We start from the raw sequence: 20517 nt of genomic DNA on the forward strand, positions 1-20517 counted from the left end.
GAAAATGCAGAAAAGCAGAACTCACTCACTGGTGGTGGAAATGCAAAATGAGACAGCAAGTTTGGAGGGGTCCTTTAGTTTCTAACAAAACTGTATTTATAACTGCAATAACTTGTAAGCCATCAAGATGTCCTCAAAAGATTAATAAACTGTGCTTATCATTGAAAGCTGAGAATAAATGAACTATCAAGTCATGAAAATGTAAAGTGAGAGGAGCCAATATTAAAAGAAAAGTCACATACTGCAGGATTAAACAAAACTCAAATCTACAAAAACTGAAACAATGGACAGAAAAACAAGTGGTTGTCAAAGGTTATATAAGAGGGAGGAGGAAAGGCAGAATAGAAATTTTGGAGTTGTGACACTATTTTGTATGATATTACAATAGCAGGTACATGCAATTATACACATGTCAAAACCTACAGCATGTATACATTACCAAGCGTGATTCCAAATTAGAACTATGGACTTAAAATGGTAATGAACAAAGTAGATGTTTTGAATGTAATAAATTATTCTGTTAAGGGTATCATACATATGTAGAAAAAAGTACACTCTGAACTTTTACTCATTACTAATAGAAACCTAAAATTATTTAAAAGTCAAGCCTATTAATTTAAAATGTGAAAAAGTACATATACTACAAAGATCAGTAAAGTAGGATAAAAACATCATACAAAATTTGCTTCATCAAGGATAGCCACCATGTTGAAGCCCTGGGTTCAATTCATGGCACTGCAAAGATTATATCTAGATAGCTAGATAGACAGACAGATATAAAGAGATATACATATTCTTTGACACTGACTGAACAAAAATATGCATGTACTTTGACTTTATAGTCTTTTTTTTCTCCAAGAAAGAAAGAAAGAAGAAAGGAAGAAAGAAAGGAAAAAAAAAAGAAATCTATAGTTAGCTTCACACTTCAGCATACAATTTATAGTGTAATCATGTTAATTTACACTTATTTTTATGACAACCTTTCCCCCAGTTCTACAGAATGAACATAGAGCCTTGCATATGGTAGGCAAGCCCTCTACAATTGAGCTATATCCCTTCTAATACAATTATTTTTATAAAATATACTCAAAATATTTTAATTATTGTAACAAAACAAATCAAATATTTTTATAATACTTTAAAATTACAAGAAAAAGATTTCCAGTTACCTGCTCTTCTGTAACTCACCATTAAGTTTTACAGAAAAAACAGGAATGTCTAAGCAAACACATATGCACACTTAAAAAGACTACACAAAGTACAACTATTGTCAATTATTATCAAGTTAATTCAGTGGAAAAAATTTGATGAAAAAGATCAAAAAGGGACATAAATAAGAGATGAACCTGAAGAGAAAACACTTTAGGACAACAAAGAGAAAAGTAGGAATGAGAAAAAAAGACAACAAATAAATGTGCTTTGGAGTTTTATGAAAAGTGTGATCCTATTTAAGTTTATGTTATGATTTATTCAAATCAAGTGGATGAAATCATTACAACCATATGTTGGCACAAAGTAATCACGTGATCCTTTAAACAGTATGTTCTGTCTAAACATTAAAATCAGCCATGATAATTAGGCTGAATTGAAGAGCTACACATCTGTCATAATGCAATAAAGGGTCAAATTTGTACCTGAAAATTTATTATATGCAGAGACCAAAGCACTGCCTGGGCAAACATTGGGAAAAAAAAAAAAATCTGGAAGTGTAGATATGACAAATGACAAAACTACACACAGGATGAATGTATGGATCATCACATTCCAACCTGTTTGTACTGCCTTGTACAACCACCTTCAATCTTTTCAAAGTTTTTCTAATAGCATCAGTATCAGGGAAATGGTGGTGACCTGTAACCCTACTGGGAAATCCTAGACGAGCTCTAGGTGGAACTCCTCTGTAGATAAATAGTCACAGTGACTTTCATTACCTTTTCAAAGCAAGGCACAAGCAACTTCAGCAGAACAAAGCCATACCTTTCTGGAAGCCGTCGACCATATATTTCTCTTTGCCATCTTGCTTCATTATCTTCTGCTCTTAGTTGCTGCATTTGATTAAAAATGGCATGGTAATGTTCATACTGCCCTCGAGAGGAACAAGATGGAGAGACAGGCCCTCCACTGCCAAAAAAGGGAGCCTGGGGATTAAACAAAGAGCTCTCACATGCCATGTTTATCTTACAGGACCTACGAGGCTTGAGCCATCCTTAAAATAAAAAGTCAGTTTCATGCTTAACTTAAAAATAGCAGTTAGCTAGTTTTAACACACTAATAAACACATGACCAAAATAAAACGTTTTCCTATATAAGCAATCAGAGAGTAGTATTCTTGGCCTCTAACAGTAAAGAATAACATCATGAGACAAACAAAAACATAAAGCTATCACTAAATTCATTATAAACAGGGAAAAAAAAATCTAATCATACTTACAAAACTTTTGAAAGATGTTTATATCCTATATTTCATATGATTCAGTTCTATGAAGTTTAAATATGTGTGGTTTTGAAGTCAAGTAGGATTTGATTACATCACAGTTAAAATCTTACTTAACAAAACATTGCATGTGCCTTTTGATACACTCAAATATATTCACCAAGTACATATGAAGGTAAATACATGACTTATATATATTTTATATACATAAAGAAGAGGAAAAACATATCTACTCTTAATATCTTTTCAAACAAGTAGTAAAAAAGCACAAAAGCAAAACAGCATTCTAGTCATACAACATATAAATAAATGAATGAAGTAGGTATATGTTGAAGAGTAAGGAGGAGATTCACAAAACAGAAAAAAAATGGCCATTGGTAAAATACATATTTTAAAGTCTTGGAGAAAGATACTGTGTAACCTAGTCTTGATAACAATGTTTAAAAACAAACAAAGAAAACAAGCAGACAATAAAAGTCAAGGTAACTGAAATAAATTTATATTTTGAGTGTGTGCTGCAATAGGGGGAGGAAGGAAATATGGTCACAAACACAATTACAAAAAAGCTAAGCAGAGCATTAAACACTGAAAAAGAAAGGTGTTACAACTAAAGGCTACTGGGCTTGGGAAGAATGCATTCATAAACAGAAGGCATTTCTAAACTTTCCACTGTACTGAAGCATTTTAAGATCATTCAATGAATAGTACACACATAGCAGAAATGAGACAAAAGCAGAAAAACTGGTTAGTGAAAACTATAAGAAATGAAAGGTAAATGTCAGTGAAAAGATAAATGCTGAATAGACTGACATTTTCTGCAGAAATGACCAAATAATAAAAGTACAAACCTAAGGACTCCCAACAGAACTAGTGAAGAGAGCTGTCAGAAATGGTTAAGAAATAAATGTAAGAGAAGAGGGTAATGTTATAAAATGAGGTGGAAGAAGTTCACAGAATGGGATCTGGAAAGATCATCCTGAGTGAGGTATCCCAGAAGCAGAAAGATGCACACAGTATATACTCACTCATATAGACCTATAATATAGGATAAACCTACTAAAATCTGTAAACCTAAAGACACTACTCAAGTGAGAGGACTCTTGCTAAAATGCTCAATTCCTATCCAGAAAGGCAAAGAGGATGGACATCTGAAGGAGAAAAGAGTGAACAAGTCAGGAGCCTGACACAGAGGACCTCTGAAAAGCTCTGCCCTGCAGTCTATCAATGTAGATGCTGAGACTTATGGGCAACCTTTGGACAGAGTGCAGGGAATCTTATGAAAGAAGTGGGAAACAGTAAGATCTGGAGAGGGCAGGAACTCCACAAGGAGAGCAACAGAACCAAAAAATCTGATCATAGGGGTCTTTCCTGAGACTGATATTCCAACCAAGGACTATGCATGGAGATAACCTAAGACCCCTGCAAAGATGTAGCCCATGGCAATTCAGTATCCAAGTGGGTTCCATTGTAATAGGAAAAGGGACTGTCTCTGACATGAACTGATTGGCCTGCTCTTTAATTACCTCCCCCTGAGGGGGAAGCAGCCTTACCAGGCCACAGAACAATGCAGCCACTCCTGATGAGACCTAATTGACTAGGATCAGAAGGAAGGAAAAGAAGTCCTCCCCTCTCAGTCGACTTGGGGAGGGGCATGCATTCAGAGGGTGGAGGAAGGGAAGGGTTGGGAGGGGAGGAGGGAGAGAACCACAGGAGGGATACAAAGTGAATAAAGTGTAATTAATAAAGAAAAAAATAAAATTAATCATAAAAAAAGTTCACAGAAGAGAGAAAATCAGTGACCTCAAATGCAGAGTTCCACAGTACTGAAATTAAGAGCTATATGAATAAGTTAAATGGTTGCCTTTTAAAAGAACTAATATTAGAACAACTAGGTGGTATTGGCACATGCCTTTAATCCCAGTGCTCATAGGCTGAGGCAGGCGGATCTTTGAGTTTGAAACCAGCCTGGTCTACAAAGTGAGTTCTAGGCTAGACAGAGCTACTCAGAGAAACCATTTCTCCAAACATCCATCCCTCAAAACAAAACAGAACAAAAGTAATATTAGAATCAAATAAAAGAAACTTCTGGAAAGACCAATGAAATTATATTTGTCTTAACATATTGATACTATATTTAAAAATTTATGAGAAAATCTACTTTAAAATCAATTCAAGCTGATTAATGCCAGCACTTGAGAGGCAGAGGCAGAGGTAGAGGCAGGTGGATTTCTGTGAGTTTGAGGCCAGCCTGGTTTACAGAGCAAGTTCCAAAACAGCCAAGGCTTATCCTTGTCTCAAAAAAAAAAAAAAAACAAAAACAAAAAAATCAATCAAATAAACAAAAACAAAAAAAAAAGATATTCAAATGACAAGATTAAAGTTTGTAGAAACCAGAAAGATATTTAAATGGGAAACCCCTTTGCAGAGGGCTTCTTATACATCCTCCCAATATGCAGTATAAGGGGATGGGGAGATGGTGCAGTGGGGTGAGAGGTGGCTCACAGCAACCACACCAAGCCTCTCGGAGCCACTTCTAACTCCAGCTCCAGGAGATCTGACCCCTCTTTTATTCACCTACAAACTTACCTCCACATGCACATCACAGATATAAATACAAAACAAAACCATATCCCAAATTCTGAGTTATTTCTAATTGACCAGTAGCATTATAGGTGCTACTAATATAAAAATGAAGAACTTAAAATATTATGTCTTAGAACTGACTTATGAAAAAAGATTCTGAATTATCGATATACGATGTGACCTCCAAAGACAGAAAAACAGCACAAATTAAAGATAGTATGTATGTGTGTGTGTATATATATATATATATATATATATATATATATATATAAAATCTAGGTGAAACAACAATTTTTTTTCTACATAATAATCTTGAGAGAAGAAATGAGATGGCAAGCAAACCATTTTGATAACTTTTTGTCTATTTCAACACAGGTAGGCTAATGGGAGCAACACACAGGTGGATTGGCAATTTAACTGCAAACTGAGTGACAGCTGGCTCACTGTCAAAATAAAAATGATAATACAAAGGAAAGGGGCATTCATTTCCTATTGCTGTGCAAAAAATTATCACAAATCAAGAAGCTTAAAAGAGTATTACTTATTTTCCAATTACCTGATTCAGGTGACTACATGATCTAGTAGGTACATGATTTAGGTGGGTATATAATTTAGTAAGTATATTTAGCTGTCAACCAGGGTTACATTCTTATCTGATGCTCACTGGCTCTAGGCAGTTCATTTCTCTTGGTTTCCTAAGGGCACTTACTCCTTAGTTACTGGCTAGAGATCACTGTAATAATCCAGAATCATCCATAATTTCTTCCCACATCCATGTTGGCTGCCTTCCAGTTAGAGGAGGCAGATTTCCTTATATTTCTTTCCCCTTCCCATGTACTATGAAGGTGTCTGCTCTATCAGTGTAACCATGGGAGTGCCCATTTATCACATAACATAATCTAATCAAAGGAGCTACCATCACCAAGTTCTACTTAAAACTCAAGTACATACACTAGGGAGAGGGAACCCTGTTTTAGGATTAAGCTTACCAGTATGAGTACAGGCTGGTACTTTTGAAAACAAAGGGTAAGTAGAAGAAACAAAGAGATGAGTGAAGACATTTCTATCTGAGTCCTAGTAGAGAAGCTGTAGACATTGAAGATAAAGTCAGGAAGTTAACTTGCCCAAGGTTACAGAGTCAGATATGCCCTAGGGAATGTGTGAATTAAAGAATCTAGGTGAATGGCTATGGGGCAGTTGGTTATCTAGGTAAATGAATGAAGGCAGAGTGGAAAAAAAACATAGCAAAGTAGCTAGGAAGTAGAAAATGCACCAGCATAAAGACATGAAAATCAGCAGGCTATAGATACCTAGGATGTAAATTCTGCTGTTCAGCGTAAGTATGGCAGGAAGAGCATGGCACGAGTTGAGAGGGGTAGTTATCCTGGAAAGTCTGGCAATGGCCAATTCAGAAAATCTTCTGAGAACTTAATTTTCAAGGTTATGTGAAAAATTCTAAAGAGCATGAAAGTTTTATGTCATACATTAGTTAATTTATTATTATTATATTATACATTAACTATATACAGGCAAGGAATAAAGCATAATAAATGCTACAGGCTTCTAGATAAACATTATCAGTATACCAAGAAAAGAAAGTAGCTGGTAATACACATCTTAAAGAACAAGATGAAACTGGAGACAAACAGGCATTTAGTTCTACTGGTATCAAATGCCTACCTTTACTTCACCGCTTCCACCAGCCCTTAAAACATTCCTCCATCCTTGTTCCCTGGCCCTATTTATTCTCTCCAACTTTTGGGGAAAGAAAAATAAACAAAATACCATTCAACTACTTAATATAAAACATACAGAATACATTTAGCAATAAACTTAAAATGTACTTCCTTAAAAAAAATTCATGTGTGGGGCAGGGAGACCTGTACTGTGGAGATGGAGGCTCCTCTTACCTGCTGCTTCTCTTGCCTCTTCAATTGTTCTGCCTTCATGAGATTAATCTGTAAGAGTTTCAGACATATTCTCAGAACCCAGTTCTAGTCATCAGCGAGGCAAAGGGAAAGACACAAGAGCAAACAACTACCTGCTCCCTTTGCTTCTTTTCTTTCTCAATATATTCCAACCTTCTTTTTTTTGCTGCTTCCTTAAACAAAAAGAGAACACTTCTATCAATATATATATATATATATATATTTATTCCCCCCCCCCCCCCCGAGACAGCATTTCTCTATGTAGCCTGGCTGTCCTGGAACCCACTCTGTAGACCAGCTGGCCTTCAACTCAGAGATCTGCCTGCCTCTGCCTTCCAAGTGCTGGAATTAAAGGTATATGCCACGACAGGCTGGCTCTATCAATAATTTCTTTTTATATTTTTGTTAAGAAAAATGTATCAATAAGAAAGGCAAACCCAGAGGTAAGGAAAGGTGAAATGAACAAAGCAAAGATATTCTATTTGTTTGAAAAACAAAAACAGAAAAAAAAAAGTGAAAAGGTTTAGAGACCCTACAACAAGTAGTTTTCAACCTGTGGGTCATGACCGCTTTGGGGACAAATGACCCTTTAAAGGGGTCACCTAAGATCATCTGCCTATCAGATATTTATATTATACTTCATAACAGTAGCAAAATTACAGTAATAAAGTAGCAATGAAAATAATTATATAGTTGGGGTCACCACAGCATGAAGAACTGTATTAAAGGGCAGCAGCATTAAGAAGGCTGAGAACCATTGTTCTGTAATGTTAATGGGTTTTGCTGTTGTCTTAAGAACTGTTTTGTAAAGCTTTAAAATAAACAGATATATGTCTTCATACCGCAAACATTTTCTTCCTTTCTTCTCCAGAATTCATTTTCTTCACTGGAATTTGCTGTTTCTGGAAAAAAAAAATAAAGCTACAAATTAGACAAAGATTTTAAGACACTCAGTTGGAAATTACAAACTTGTGTAAGTTTAAAGTAAGAAAAGATAAAGCCAACAGGGTCATAACTCTTAAAATTTACTGTACTACCCTTTGATAGGCTTTTTTACTAAACAAAGTGGAACATGACACTCAAAATCATGGAAAGGAGTTCCTTATCATCAACTAGCTTTGTCTTCACACACATTATTTAAAAATACTTTTATTTAATGAAAATGACATATATGTAGACAGTATATTTTGATCATGTGTACTTCCCAATTCTCACCTCCAACACTTTTTTCATCATCACCCCCCAAACATGGTTTTAAATCATCTACATTCCTCCCCAACTCTCTCTACCAACTCCTCCTGGGTCCCCTTCAGCATACACAGCTCTCTCAATTTCCTGTCCTTTTTGTTGTTATGACTGAGTACAACTGCCCATATGCACATAGGTGTGAAGCTATCCAAGGAAGCACCAGCAACATATTAGGACACTCACCCAAAGAAAAGTGACTCTCTCCTCTAGCAGCCACTTTGTAACTATAAATTCAGGAACTATCAGTGTTTTCTTTTAGGGCATATGTTAATAGCATATGGATAAAATGACATTTTATTTTTAGTACATATTCTCACTAAATTATTCTTTATCAGATGGGCATGGTGGCACATACCTTTGATCCTAGCCCTTGGGAGGCAGAGGCAGGCAGATCTCTGTGAGTCTGAGACCAGCCTGGTCTACAAAGGGAGTTCCAGGCAGCCAGGGCTAAACACAGAGAAACCCTGTTTCAAAAAACAAACACAAATTGTTCTCTATTTTGACACATTCCACATCTTAAGTCTACGTAGCTATTAGCACCAGCTTCAAAATTTGTGCACCACAAAAATCAAATGGCTGAATAGCATTACTGTTGCTAAACTAGTGGTATATATCTACGATCTTAACTTTCAGGAGATAATAAGTTCAAGGACACCCTGAGACACTGAAGGACAAAAAAAGAGGATTAATAAGAGCTTTGTGGTATAAATGACTAGCTTTTAAACAGATTCCATGATAACATAAAGGTTTCTTTCTTTGTTTTAAAAGTTATCCATTATTATTGTGTGTGTATATAATGTATGTGGGCTCATGTGTATCATGAGCATGTGGAGGCCAAAGGATGACACTGTGGAGTTGGTTCTCCCCCACCCCCGTATGTTGGTTGTAGCAATTACTCAGGTTGCCAGACGTTTGTTATAAGCACCTTCCTTCACCTGTTGAGTGACTCTGCTAGCCCAAGAAGAGGATGTTTAAGATGGCCACATATTATTTATGAAATAAAATTGCCAAGATCGTCCTCAGAGATTGTCCAGGTATTTTCAGAATACTATTTCTGAAGAGAAACAGAAATGCTGTACTGAGAAAATTGTTTTGTCACTTAAAAACAAAACAAACACTGAAATGTGCTCCCAGAGCTCCCTCCGGTGGTTCCCGCAGCATTAGACAACCCCTGCAATAAACTATAGCAAACTTGAATGTAAAAGATGATTCATTTTACTCCACCCCTCATCCCCCAGGTGAGGACTGAACCCAGGGCCTTGGGCTTGCTAGGCAAGTGAGTGCTCTAACACTGAGCTCAATGATGCTTAATCCTCATTTAGAAGGGCAAACAGGATGGACATCGGAAGTAGAAGACAAGGAACAGAACAGGAACCTTCCAAAGAAGACCTCTGAAAGACTCTACCTACCAGGGTATCGGAGGCGATATTAAGACTCATTGCCAAATTTTGGGCAGAGTGCAGGAAACTTTATGGAAGAAGAGGGAGACAGAAAGACCTAGAGACAGGAATCCCATAAGAACAACAGAGCCAAAATACCTGGGACCAGAGGTCCTGCAGAGACCAATACTCCAACTAAGGACCATGCATAGAGCGGACTTGGAACCTCTGCTCAAAGGAAGCCCATTGGCTGCTCAGTTTCCAAGCGCTTTCCCTAATAAGAGGTACAGGGGCTATCTCTGACATGAACTCAGTGGCTGGCTCTTTGATCACCTCCCCCTGGGGGGTGCAGCCATGCCAGGCCACAATGGAAGATGAAGCAGCCAGCCTTGATGAGACCTGATAAACTAGGGTCAGATAGAAGAGGAGGAGGTCTTCCCCTATAAGGGGATTAGGAAAAGAGGATAAGGGAAGAAGTGGAAGGGAGGGTAGGACTAGGAGGTGATAAGGGAGGGGGCAGCAGAGAGGATGCAAAATGAATAAATTATAATAAATAAATATATAAATAAAATTTTAAAAAATGCTTCATATTTGTTTGGGGAAATATTTTTTTAAAAAAATCTAAAAAGGAATTATCCAAAAAAAATCAACAAGTACTTATTTAAAATCTCACAGTCAGCCAGTATGCTGCTGGGTGACACGGTCTCAGCTCTTTGGGAGCAAAGGAAGAGCAAGGGCTCCAAAACTGAGGAGACACTGAAACCCTGCTTCAGACAAAAGAAGCATGTCATAAAATGCTGTTGCTTCTTCTTCCATCCTCTTATTATGATGCCTGACAATTTTCTTATCTACTTGATTGCTATGCTTTTTTCTGTGATTTTCTTCAGATTTTCATAATTTTATTTTTATTCCCTTTTACTGTAGCAAAATAAACAGAATAAAAATCTTTTTTTTTTTTTACCATTTTAAATGTGTGTTCTGTGCCATGAAGCAAATTTACTCTATTGTATGCTAAACTTGTGTTAGGTTAAATGTTTTGATGATAAGTTCTGGAGCATTCCAAGTGCTTACTACTATTTAGTCTTCAATGGAGTAGCTTAGAAAAATCATGCTTATTTGTTTGAAAAAAAAATAGATAGCTAAACTAAAAAGTCTGTATAATTATCTTCTGAGTCCCTCTTCTACCACTCAGAATATGACAAGTAGAGTCTATTATTCTGAATACTAGTACTAGAAATCGAAACTATCATGGCATGGAGTCCATGTGAATATTAACTGAAAATGAAGAAAACATTAAAGAAATAAATTATTTGATTCCACCAGTCAGACAAAACCAATAAACTTGGTTTCAGTTCTGTCAAACATAGGGACCTTCTACCATGTCAGTAATTCAGCTCACCATTTCCTTCACTCTCACAGAATGGTGTATGGCCAAGAGTTAAAACAACTCACCCAAGTGAGTGAGTTAAAACAAGTTCACCCAAGTGTGTATTCCTTATTGATCTAAACACATAAAGATAAATGTCTGCCATCTCTTAGCCATGGCCAATATGACTTTTATCCCCCCAAAAACAAATTTATCAAAATACTTGATAGCAAAAATTACTTCTTTTATTCTTTATTCTGGATATTAGCCCTCTGTCAGATATACAGTTGGTAAAGATCCTTTCCCAATTTTGTAGGCAGTTGCTTTGTTCTGACAACAGTGTCCTTTGCTTTACAGAAGCTTTTCAGTTTCATGAGGTCCCATTTATTATTGATCTTAGAGCCTGTGCTGTTGGTGTTCTGCTCAGGAAGTTGTCTCCTGTGCCAATGAGTTTCAAGGCTCTTCCCCACTTTTTCTTGTAACAGGGATAGTGTGTCTGGTTTTAGTTTGAGGTCTTTGATCCACTTGGATTTTAGTTTTGTGCAGGGTGATAAGTATGGATCTATTTGCATTTTTCTACATGTAGACATCCAGTTAGACTAACACCATTTGTTGAAGATGCTATCTTTTTTCCATTGTATGGTTTTTGCATCTTTGTCAAAGATCAGGTGTCTAAAAGTGTGTGGGCTTATATCTGGGTCTTCTATTCGATTCCATTGATCCACTAGTCTGTTTCTATGCCAGTAACATGCAGTTTTTAGTATTGTTGCTTTGTAATACAGCTTGAGATCAGGGATGGAGATATCCTCCAGAAGATCTTTTATTGGAGAGGATTGTTTTAGTGATTCTGGGTTTCTTGTTATTCCATACGAAGTTGAGAATTTTTCTTTCAAAGTCTATAAAGAATTGTATTGGTAATTTGATGGACATTACATTGAATCTGTAGATTGCTTTTGGTGAGATGGCCATTTTTATTATGTTAATCCTGCCAAGTCATGGGCATGGGAGGTCTTTCCATCTTCTGATATCTTCTTTTATTTCTTTCTTCAGAGACTGAAATTTTTTTTCATACAAGTCTTTGACTTGCTTGGTTAGAGTGACACCAAGGTACTTTATGTCCTTTGTGGCTATTGTGAAGGGTGTTGTTTCCCTAATTTCTTTCTCAGCCCTTTTGTCTTCTGTATACGGGAGGGCTACTGATTTTTTTGAGTTAATTTTGTATCCAGCCACTTTGCTGAAGGTATTTATGGGGTACAGAGCTAAACAGAGAATTCTCAATAGAATATTGAATAGCAGAGAAACACTTAAAGAAACACTCAACATCCTTAGTCATCAGGGAAACGCAAATCAAAACTACCCTGAGATTTCACTTTATACCCATCAGAATGGCTAAGATCAAAAACTCAAGTGACAACACATGCAGGAAAGGATATGGAGAAAGGGGAACCCTCCTCCATTGCTGGTGGAAATGTAAAGTTGTCCAACTACTTTGGAAATCAATCTGGCACTTTCTCACAATTAGAAATAGCGCTTCCTCAAGGCCCAGCTATACCACTCTTAGGCATATAGCCAAAAGATGCTCAAGCATACAAGAACATTTGCTCAACTATGTTTGTAGCAGTTTATTTGTAATAGCCAGAAGCTGGAAACAGCCCAGAAGCCCCTCAGTTGAGGAATAGATACAGAAATTGTGGTACATTTACACAATGAAATACTACTCAGCAATTAAAAACAAGGAAATCATGAAATTTGCAGGCATGGTGGGAACTGGAAAAGATCATCCTGAGTGAGGTATCTCAGAAGCAGAAAGACACACAGGGTATATCCTCACTCATAAGTGGATATCAGACATATAATATAGGATAAACATACTAAAATGTGTACACTTAAAGAAACTAATCAAGAAGGAGGACTCTGGGTAAGATGTTCAATCCTCATTCAGAAAAACAAAGAGGATGGACATCAGAAGAGGGAGAAAACAGGGAACAGGATAGGAGCATACCACAGAGGGCCTCTGAAAAACTCTACCCCGCAGGGTATCAAAGCAGATGCTGAGACTTATAGCCAAACCTTGGGCAGAGTGCAGGGAATCTTATGAAAGAAGTGGGAAATTATAGTAAGACCTGCAGAAGATAGGAGCTCCAAAAGTAGAGCAACGGACCAAAATATCTGGGCACAGGGGTCTTTTCTGAGACTGATACTCCAACCCAGGATCATTCATGGAGATAACCTAGAACCCCTGCACAGATGTAGCCCATGGCAGTTCAGTGTCCAAATGGGTTCCATAGTAATGGGAACTGGGACTGTCTCTGACATGAACTGATTGGTCTGCTCTTTGATCACTTCCCCTTGAGGGGGGCTGGGCAGCCTTACCAGTCACAGAGGAAGACTATGAAAGCCAGTCCTGATGAGACCTGATAGGCTAGGGCCAGATGGAAGGGGAGGAAGACCTCCCATATCGTGGACTGGGGGAGGGGCATATGTGGCGAAGAGAGAGGGAGGGCAGGATTGGGAGGAAAGGGAAGGAGCTACAGGTAGTATACAAAGTCAATAAACTGTAATTAATAAAATAATAATTAAAAAAAGAAAAAATGACATCATGATTATACTAAAATTGCTTCAAGTACCAACCTGCTTCATTAGAAACCAAATATTTATCACCTAAAATTAAGTATGTATGAAAAGAATCTACTTCAACAGTTGTCTTTTTATTTATGACTACACACTGAATGGGGAAATGAGGACCTGAGTTTGACACCTGGGTCCACTGCAACCACAAAAAAAGCCTGGCTTTCTGGTGTTTATCTGTAACCACAGGAGCTGTGGGACCAGGTAACCTAGTCAAAATACTGAGTTCCTCGCTTCCTGAAAGACCCTGTCTCAAAAAATAAAGGGCACCTGAAGTTGATGGCTGGCCATCACATATGTATACATATACATGTATATACCACACACACTCATGAAGAAGTATCTCAAAGACACTGATTTACTTGTGTGTAAAAGTAGGGCTTTTATTTGTCCTTCCATCCTATTTAGTATGGCTAGAAAATAAAGAGCACTGCTTTCCTGAGTGAAATTTAATTTATTCATTTATTTATTTAAAAACCCAAAACTTTCCATTTTGTGCAAGCATGTAAAAAACAGCTGTTTACTTCAAGATGACATTCTAATAAAGATAACACTAAAAGAATACACACACGGTACTGAAGAAGTTCTGATGAGGAAATTTGTCCTATTTTTCTTTGGGAGGAGCAGGAGATAAAACTAGAAAAAATAAAAAAGGTCTGTGGAAAAGAGTATAAGATTACTTGCAACATTTCTTATCTCCCTTTGGTCAGTGGGAAATTTTAAATATAATTGGCACTGCTGCCAATGTGGTAATGTCCCAGGCATGATACCAGGATCTTATTTGTAATCTGAAAGTTAGAGCACTGTTCACAAACAAGAGACTTCTTTAGCCTCTTCTCCCTCAACCCCAAGCCTTTCTCAGTAGAACTGTATGATGTGAGGGCATGAGTATGTGATTCATATACACAGTAAGGGCTTACAACAAAACAGTGTCATATTGATGTGACTCATGCCTACAAGAGGCAAAGAAAAACAAAAACACTCAAAAGGAGGAGAGGAAGCAGATCAAACAAAACAAAAGAAGAAGTGCTTACACAGCATAGTCAGTAACTGGTGAGAGGCTCAATTGAGCTGATATAAAGAATGTAGGAGCATCATGCAGGTCAGTGCAACAGGAAAAGGTAGTGTCTTTAGAGTTCTTATCATGTAAGCATGAGCATGGAATGCACATGACAATACACTAAATGGTTTTATCATGAACACAGTATATACATTTTTATTTCAATAGGTCTGTTTCTAATGATCCTCTAATGATTTTAATGAGCAGGTTATAATGGGAAGTTAAAATTATATTAAGTTTCAGTGTCTTTAGCTTAGCAAGCTATGGGTCTTTTTTAACTGAAAAAAATATTTCATGAAAATTATTTTTTTAATGAATGACTTTATAAATATATTCTCTAATGTGTTTAAGAAAGTTTATAATTATCATTTTCACCTCAGGTGTTTATCAATACTGAGGAACTTGCTACAAATGATACAAAGGCAGGACAGATGGCTCAGTAGTTACGAGCACAATCGCTGCTCTTCCCCAAGACTCTTCCAATTCCCACCACCTACATGGTGGCTCACAACATCTGTAACTCTAGTCCCGGGAGATCTGATGCCATCTTCTGCCCTCTCTGGCACTGCACATGCAGTGGTGCAACCGCAAACGCAGAGAAAACAATCATACACGTACAAGTAAAAATAAAATCTTATCAAAGGTAAAAATAAAAATGATAAGTTATTTTCCTAACAAGAGTTTCAGTAAAATTTTGGCCACCATTTCTTTAGATAAAATTAATGTTTCAAAGTGACTTGATGCTGAAGTTACCACCCACTCATTCACTTATCCAATAAATATTTACAGAAAGCTTACCTACCAGGGAATATTTTTAGTAAAAAATTTTACGGTGATCCAAGGCTTATCCACGGAGATAGGAAAAATGCTATTAATAAACAAGCACTTGATGGTAATAACAAGGAGAAAAACAAAGCACAGTAGACTCCCAATGTACACACAAATGTGGAAGACGAATGTCTGTTGATACAATATAATCACAAAGTGAATTCTGATTACAGACACTGTCTTTAGTTAATTTTTATTCTTCTTTTCTACTGTGATGAAACACCATGACCAAGGCAAATTATAAAAGAAAGTGTTTAACTTGACTTATGGTTTCAGAGGGCTGAATTCCACAATGGCAGCATGAAGAAACAGCCGAGAGCTCACATCTTGATCTACAACCATAAGGCAGAGAGAGAACACTAAAAATCACAGGAGTTTTGAAACCTCACAGTGTGACCCCAGAGACACATCTCTTTCAACAAGGCCATACATCCTAACCATTTCCAAACAGTCCCACACACTAGAGATCAAGTATACAAATATATGAGCCTATTGTAGCCATCTTCATTTAAACTACCACAGACATGAAACCAAACAAAAAAGAACAGTAAGAACAAAACATACTTTTTGCAAGTAGCACTGAGCACACTGACAGTAAAAACTGCTTAGAGCAGGACTGCCCTCCACCAGCAAGGAAATGAGGCTCCGAGATCTGAAAGGGCTGTCAGAGCTCTGAGCAGATTGTCCCATTACCAAGTAGCTGGTTGGGATCTGAGGAAAATCTGAGCTTCACTGTAACACAACAGTCAGTCTTCTCAGCTGTCAGCAGACAGAGGCAGAGAAAGTAGTTAGGACATTGATCTGTTTGAGAATGGGAGTGGCTCCAAATAAGTCAGAGGAAGAAATAATAAGAAGTAACTCCATATGGTTTAAAGACAGAGTTGAAACCATGTGCTGCGGAAAGAGCAGTCAATGTTGACTATCAGGGGTTTAGTAAGAACAAATGGAAAGCTAGAGTTGCTGTTTACTGGAATAAAAACATTATAAGGACAATATTCAACAGTACGGTGGGAATAAATGAATGACAATGAGCAAAAGTATAAAAGGTATACACTGTATTATCTTTTTGGGATCCTGAAACGATTTAAAATTATGACATTAAAAAAATGGGGATGAATCAGATGTTGAACTCTTTTAAAAGAACCTGGGTCTGTAGATGACTTTACCACAGTACAAAAGCAGGTGATACATACACTCTAGAAGGAAACCTGGAATACAGCTAGGTTACAAGCTGGGAAGTGTGCATTAATACAGACTTTACAGCATTACCACACTACCTAGATCCAGTTTAAGGAAAAGGGTATCATGTAAGAAGGCTAGAGAGGTCAGGGACAAGACAAATGCCAGAGAAAAATGAGCAAGGATTACTTTTTAAAGCTTGACATAGAAGAAAATTTGAAGACTCTTAAGAATTACCAAAGAGCCTGATAGTGGTAACACCTTTAATTCCAGCACTCTAGGAAGAGGCAGGTGGATCTTTGTGAGTTCAAGGCTAGCCTGGTCTATACATCGAGGTCCATTATAGCCACAGCTATAGAGAGAAACTGTTTCAAAAAAAAAAAAAAAAAAAAAGCAAAACAACAAAAAAATAGCAGAAATATTGAGGTGGAAAAATTAGGATATGATCAGTCTTCGGGAACTTAAAGACCAAGAAACAGGGAAAGTCTTCAGTCCTAATTTCTTTTGATGACCAAAGAGAGAAAAGGATACAATGGAATTGGTCCATAGCTAAATAAATAAAATCAGCAAATGATAAAGGCAGTATGCTAGTTACACCACCCTTGTATACAGTCCTACTTCTACTACGGCAGCTGGGCATGACAACAATTTTTCTTCATCACTAGCACATTAGTAGGTGATGAAGAAGAACTACAGAAGGAAAGACCATCTCTTTCTACTCAGTGCTTCTCTTTTGTTATTCAGCAATATGAGAACACATTGTGGCACTTGCTCCTGCAGGTACCTTACAAAAGCTGTGTCTATATCCTGCCAGGTTCCAACTGAATTTCAGTAGTCCACCAAAGACAGCTCCCTACAGATTACTGCTGGTGTCCAGTCAGCTTCACAGAAAGTTCACCAGCACAACATGCATTCCATCTGTCTTCCAGCAGGCTTCTCAGAGTATGCCAGCTAACTAAGTTTCTTAGTATTATTTACTGACCTGCAGACAACTTCCCAGGAGGCCTCAGTTCTGGGGTAGATAGCTTTCCATTTAGCAATGTAGACTGTAGCACTTCAGTGGATGTTACCACAAATAGGCTTATGCTCTGCCCCACCCAAATAAGGTCTGAACTAACTTCAAGGATGGGGTGGGGAATCTTTACATTTTTGTTCTCTCTTTGTTTATTCTCTTAGTACTAGGAGTAGCAGCTGATTCCTCTATCTGCCATTCCTATATTATATTCCTCTTTGCCCATTGCTAATTCCTAAAAATAGGTAATAATGATTTACATTATAATTTCCATATTCAAATTACCATGTAACTTCTGTCTCCTGACTCCATGTTAATTTATATAACTTGAGGAACTTATTTTTAGCAACCATTTTAAACTGTTTTAGAAAAATTCACCTAATTAAAAATGTTTAATTTAAACTAATTTAGGATAATTAACCGAAGTGATTGATCAACCATACTGTGAAGGTTATGGCACAACAATGTGTGTATGTGTGTGTGTCTAAACATACATATATACAATGTATGTAAGTGTATTTATACATATGTATCCCAAACAAAACATGTCTCATATACTAAAACATGCAAGAACTGGTTAGAAGAAAAACGCCAATGTCCTTCAACTAATACCACAATCCCAGTCATGTTACTTAGTGCTTTAGGCCATAATTGTTTTTTAATTTATGAGATGGGAGATTCACACATACGAACATGTTCTTTATATACTTCTAAGATTTTGATTTATTTGACTGAATTCTGAAATATACAAATTTTCTGGTTTTTTAGGAACAACAGAACAGGTACTTAATTTTATGCATACAATCAAGTACTACTTTTCTTTTTATTATTATCCAGTTGTTTACACAACGTATCCACTTAATGACTGTCCAATACTTCTTTAAGGATCATAAGTTAGAGAGGACAGATGCAGAACGCCCTTCCTTAGAAAGGAAGAAAGACTACCCTGAGTATCAAGATAACTCATGGAACGGTTATTAAATGAGGTAAAGTTGAACATGATGTAAATCAGTTCGTAAAATGCCCTTACCTTATGTTTTGGGGGTGTTTTTTTTTCAACTAACTTTTTATCTCCATACTTCTTATATGATAAAGGCACTCCGTATTTAGCAGCAGGCTTTGTGATTTTCTGAGCAGGTACAAAAGAAATGGGGCATTGCCCTGATGCTGGTCTTTTACCTGCATGAAAAGACAAGAAATTATTTTTCAGTACTTCTTTACATTGAATCTTTAATGAGAAAAATCTTCAAGAATGGTATTTTTCATTTTTACCATCATTGACAACCTTTCAAACTTTTAATCAAATGTTTTATATATTAGCAAATATTAAGCTTCAAATACTTTCTATCGAAAACATGTTTTTAAAGAAATAAGTAACTCTTTAGGACAATGGCATGTGAAAATATGTATAAGAAGAATCTTCTGGTTTGGGGAGGTGGCTCTACTGGCAAGTGCCTGCCTCACAAGCATGAAGACTGAGTTGGACTCCTAACACCATATAAAACTGCCAGGACTAGAGGTGTGCACTTACAGTCTCAACAGCGTGGAAGCAGAGACAGGCAGATCACGGGGGCTTGTTGGCCAGCCAGTATAACTTAACCCTTAGCTCCATGCCGATTAAGGACATTTCTGAGGATGACACGTGAAGCTGTTCTCTGGCATACACACAGGTTCACTTACACACACGCACACACATAAACACACATGCGCCCCTATGGGGCACAGTAGTAGCTATCTGTGAATATACTTAAAAAGTGAGTTGTCAGGATGAATTGGATAGTACAAGAATTATAGGATGCATTCTATACATGTATGAAACTGTCAAAGAATTGAATAATTGAACAAAAGCCCAAGAAAAAAGATCTTTTATTGAAGAAAAAAACTTCAATAAGACAATAAAATCACAAGTCAAATAATCTGTACCACCTTTACCTCTTACCCAAACCATTCCTCATCTCCTATCTTCCATCTCTGCAAAGACACATCTGTTTAACTTTTACCACAGCCTGAGGAGCAACTTTCTGTCTTTTCCAGCCCATTTTCTAACTCAGGACTTTTATCATGTACTGATAAAATTTAAATCAATCTCTTCCAACAAGTACCTTGGTGTTACTCTAACCAAGCAAGTGAAAGACCTATATGAAAAAAACTTGAAGTCTCTGAAGAAAAAACTTGAAGATATCAGAAGATGGAAATATCTCCCATGCTCATGGATTGGTAGGATTAACATAGTACAAATGGCATCCTACCAAAGGCAATCTACACATTCAGTGCAATTCCCATCAAAATACCAACACAATTCTTTACAGACTTTGAAAGAACAATTCTCAATTTCATACAGAAAAACAAGAAACCCAAAATACCTAAAACAATCCTCTACAATAAAAGATCTTCTGGAGGTATCTCCATCCCTGATCTCAAGCTGTATTACAGAGCAACAGTAATAAAAACTGCATGTTACTGGCATAGAAACAAACTAGTGGATCAATGGAATCAAATAAAAGACCCAGAAATGAACCCACACACCTAGGGAAACTTAATTTTGACAAAAAAAAAAAAAAAAAAAAAAAAAAGCCAAAACCATACAATGGAAAACAAAACAAAACAAAACAAAAAAACCAGGATCTTTAACAAATGGTGCTGGTCTAACTGGTTGTCTACATGTAGAAAAATGCAAATAGATCCATATCTATCACCATGCACAAAACTAAAGTCCAAGTGGATCAAAGACCTCAACATAAAGCCTGACATATTAACTCGGTTAGAAGAAAAAGTGGGGAACAGCCTAGAACTCCTGAACAGAATACCAACAGCACAGGCTCTAATACCAAAAACCAATAGATGGAACCTCATGAAACTGAAAAGCTTCTGT

General features: G+C 36.9%; 1 protein-coding gene across 1 annotated transcript in view; it reads right to left on the bottom strand.

Annotated features, from left to right (window-relative positions):
• Positions 1–20517, bottom strand: part of Nek1 (NIMA related kinase 1) — a 68613-nt gene that overhangs the window by 14592 nt on the left and 33504 nt on the right. Inside the window, exons 11-16 of the mRNA XM_055597872.1 lie at positions 18676–18824; positions 7788–7847; positions 7059–7118; positions 6928–6975; positions 6698–6772; positions 1978–2138 (exon numbers count right to left, since the gene is read on the bottom strand). Coding sequence (XP_055453847.1) covers positions 1978–2138; positions 6698–6772; positions 6928–6975; positions 7059–7118; positions 7788–7847; positions 18676–18824 — 553 coding nt within the window. The remainder of the gene's footprint in view (positions 1–1977; positions 2139–6697; positions 6773–6927; positions 6976–7058; positions 7119–7787; positions 7848–18675; positions 18825–20517) is intronic.

The sequence above is a fragment of the Psammomys obesus genome, unplaced genomic scaffold (genome assembly GCF_907164565.1).
Source record: "Psammomys obesus unplaced genomic scaffold, mPsaObe1.curated_primary_1811, whole genome shotgun sequence".
Lineage (NCBI taxonomy): Eukaryota > Metazoa > Chordata > Mammalia > Rodentia > Muridae > Psammomys > Psammomys obesus.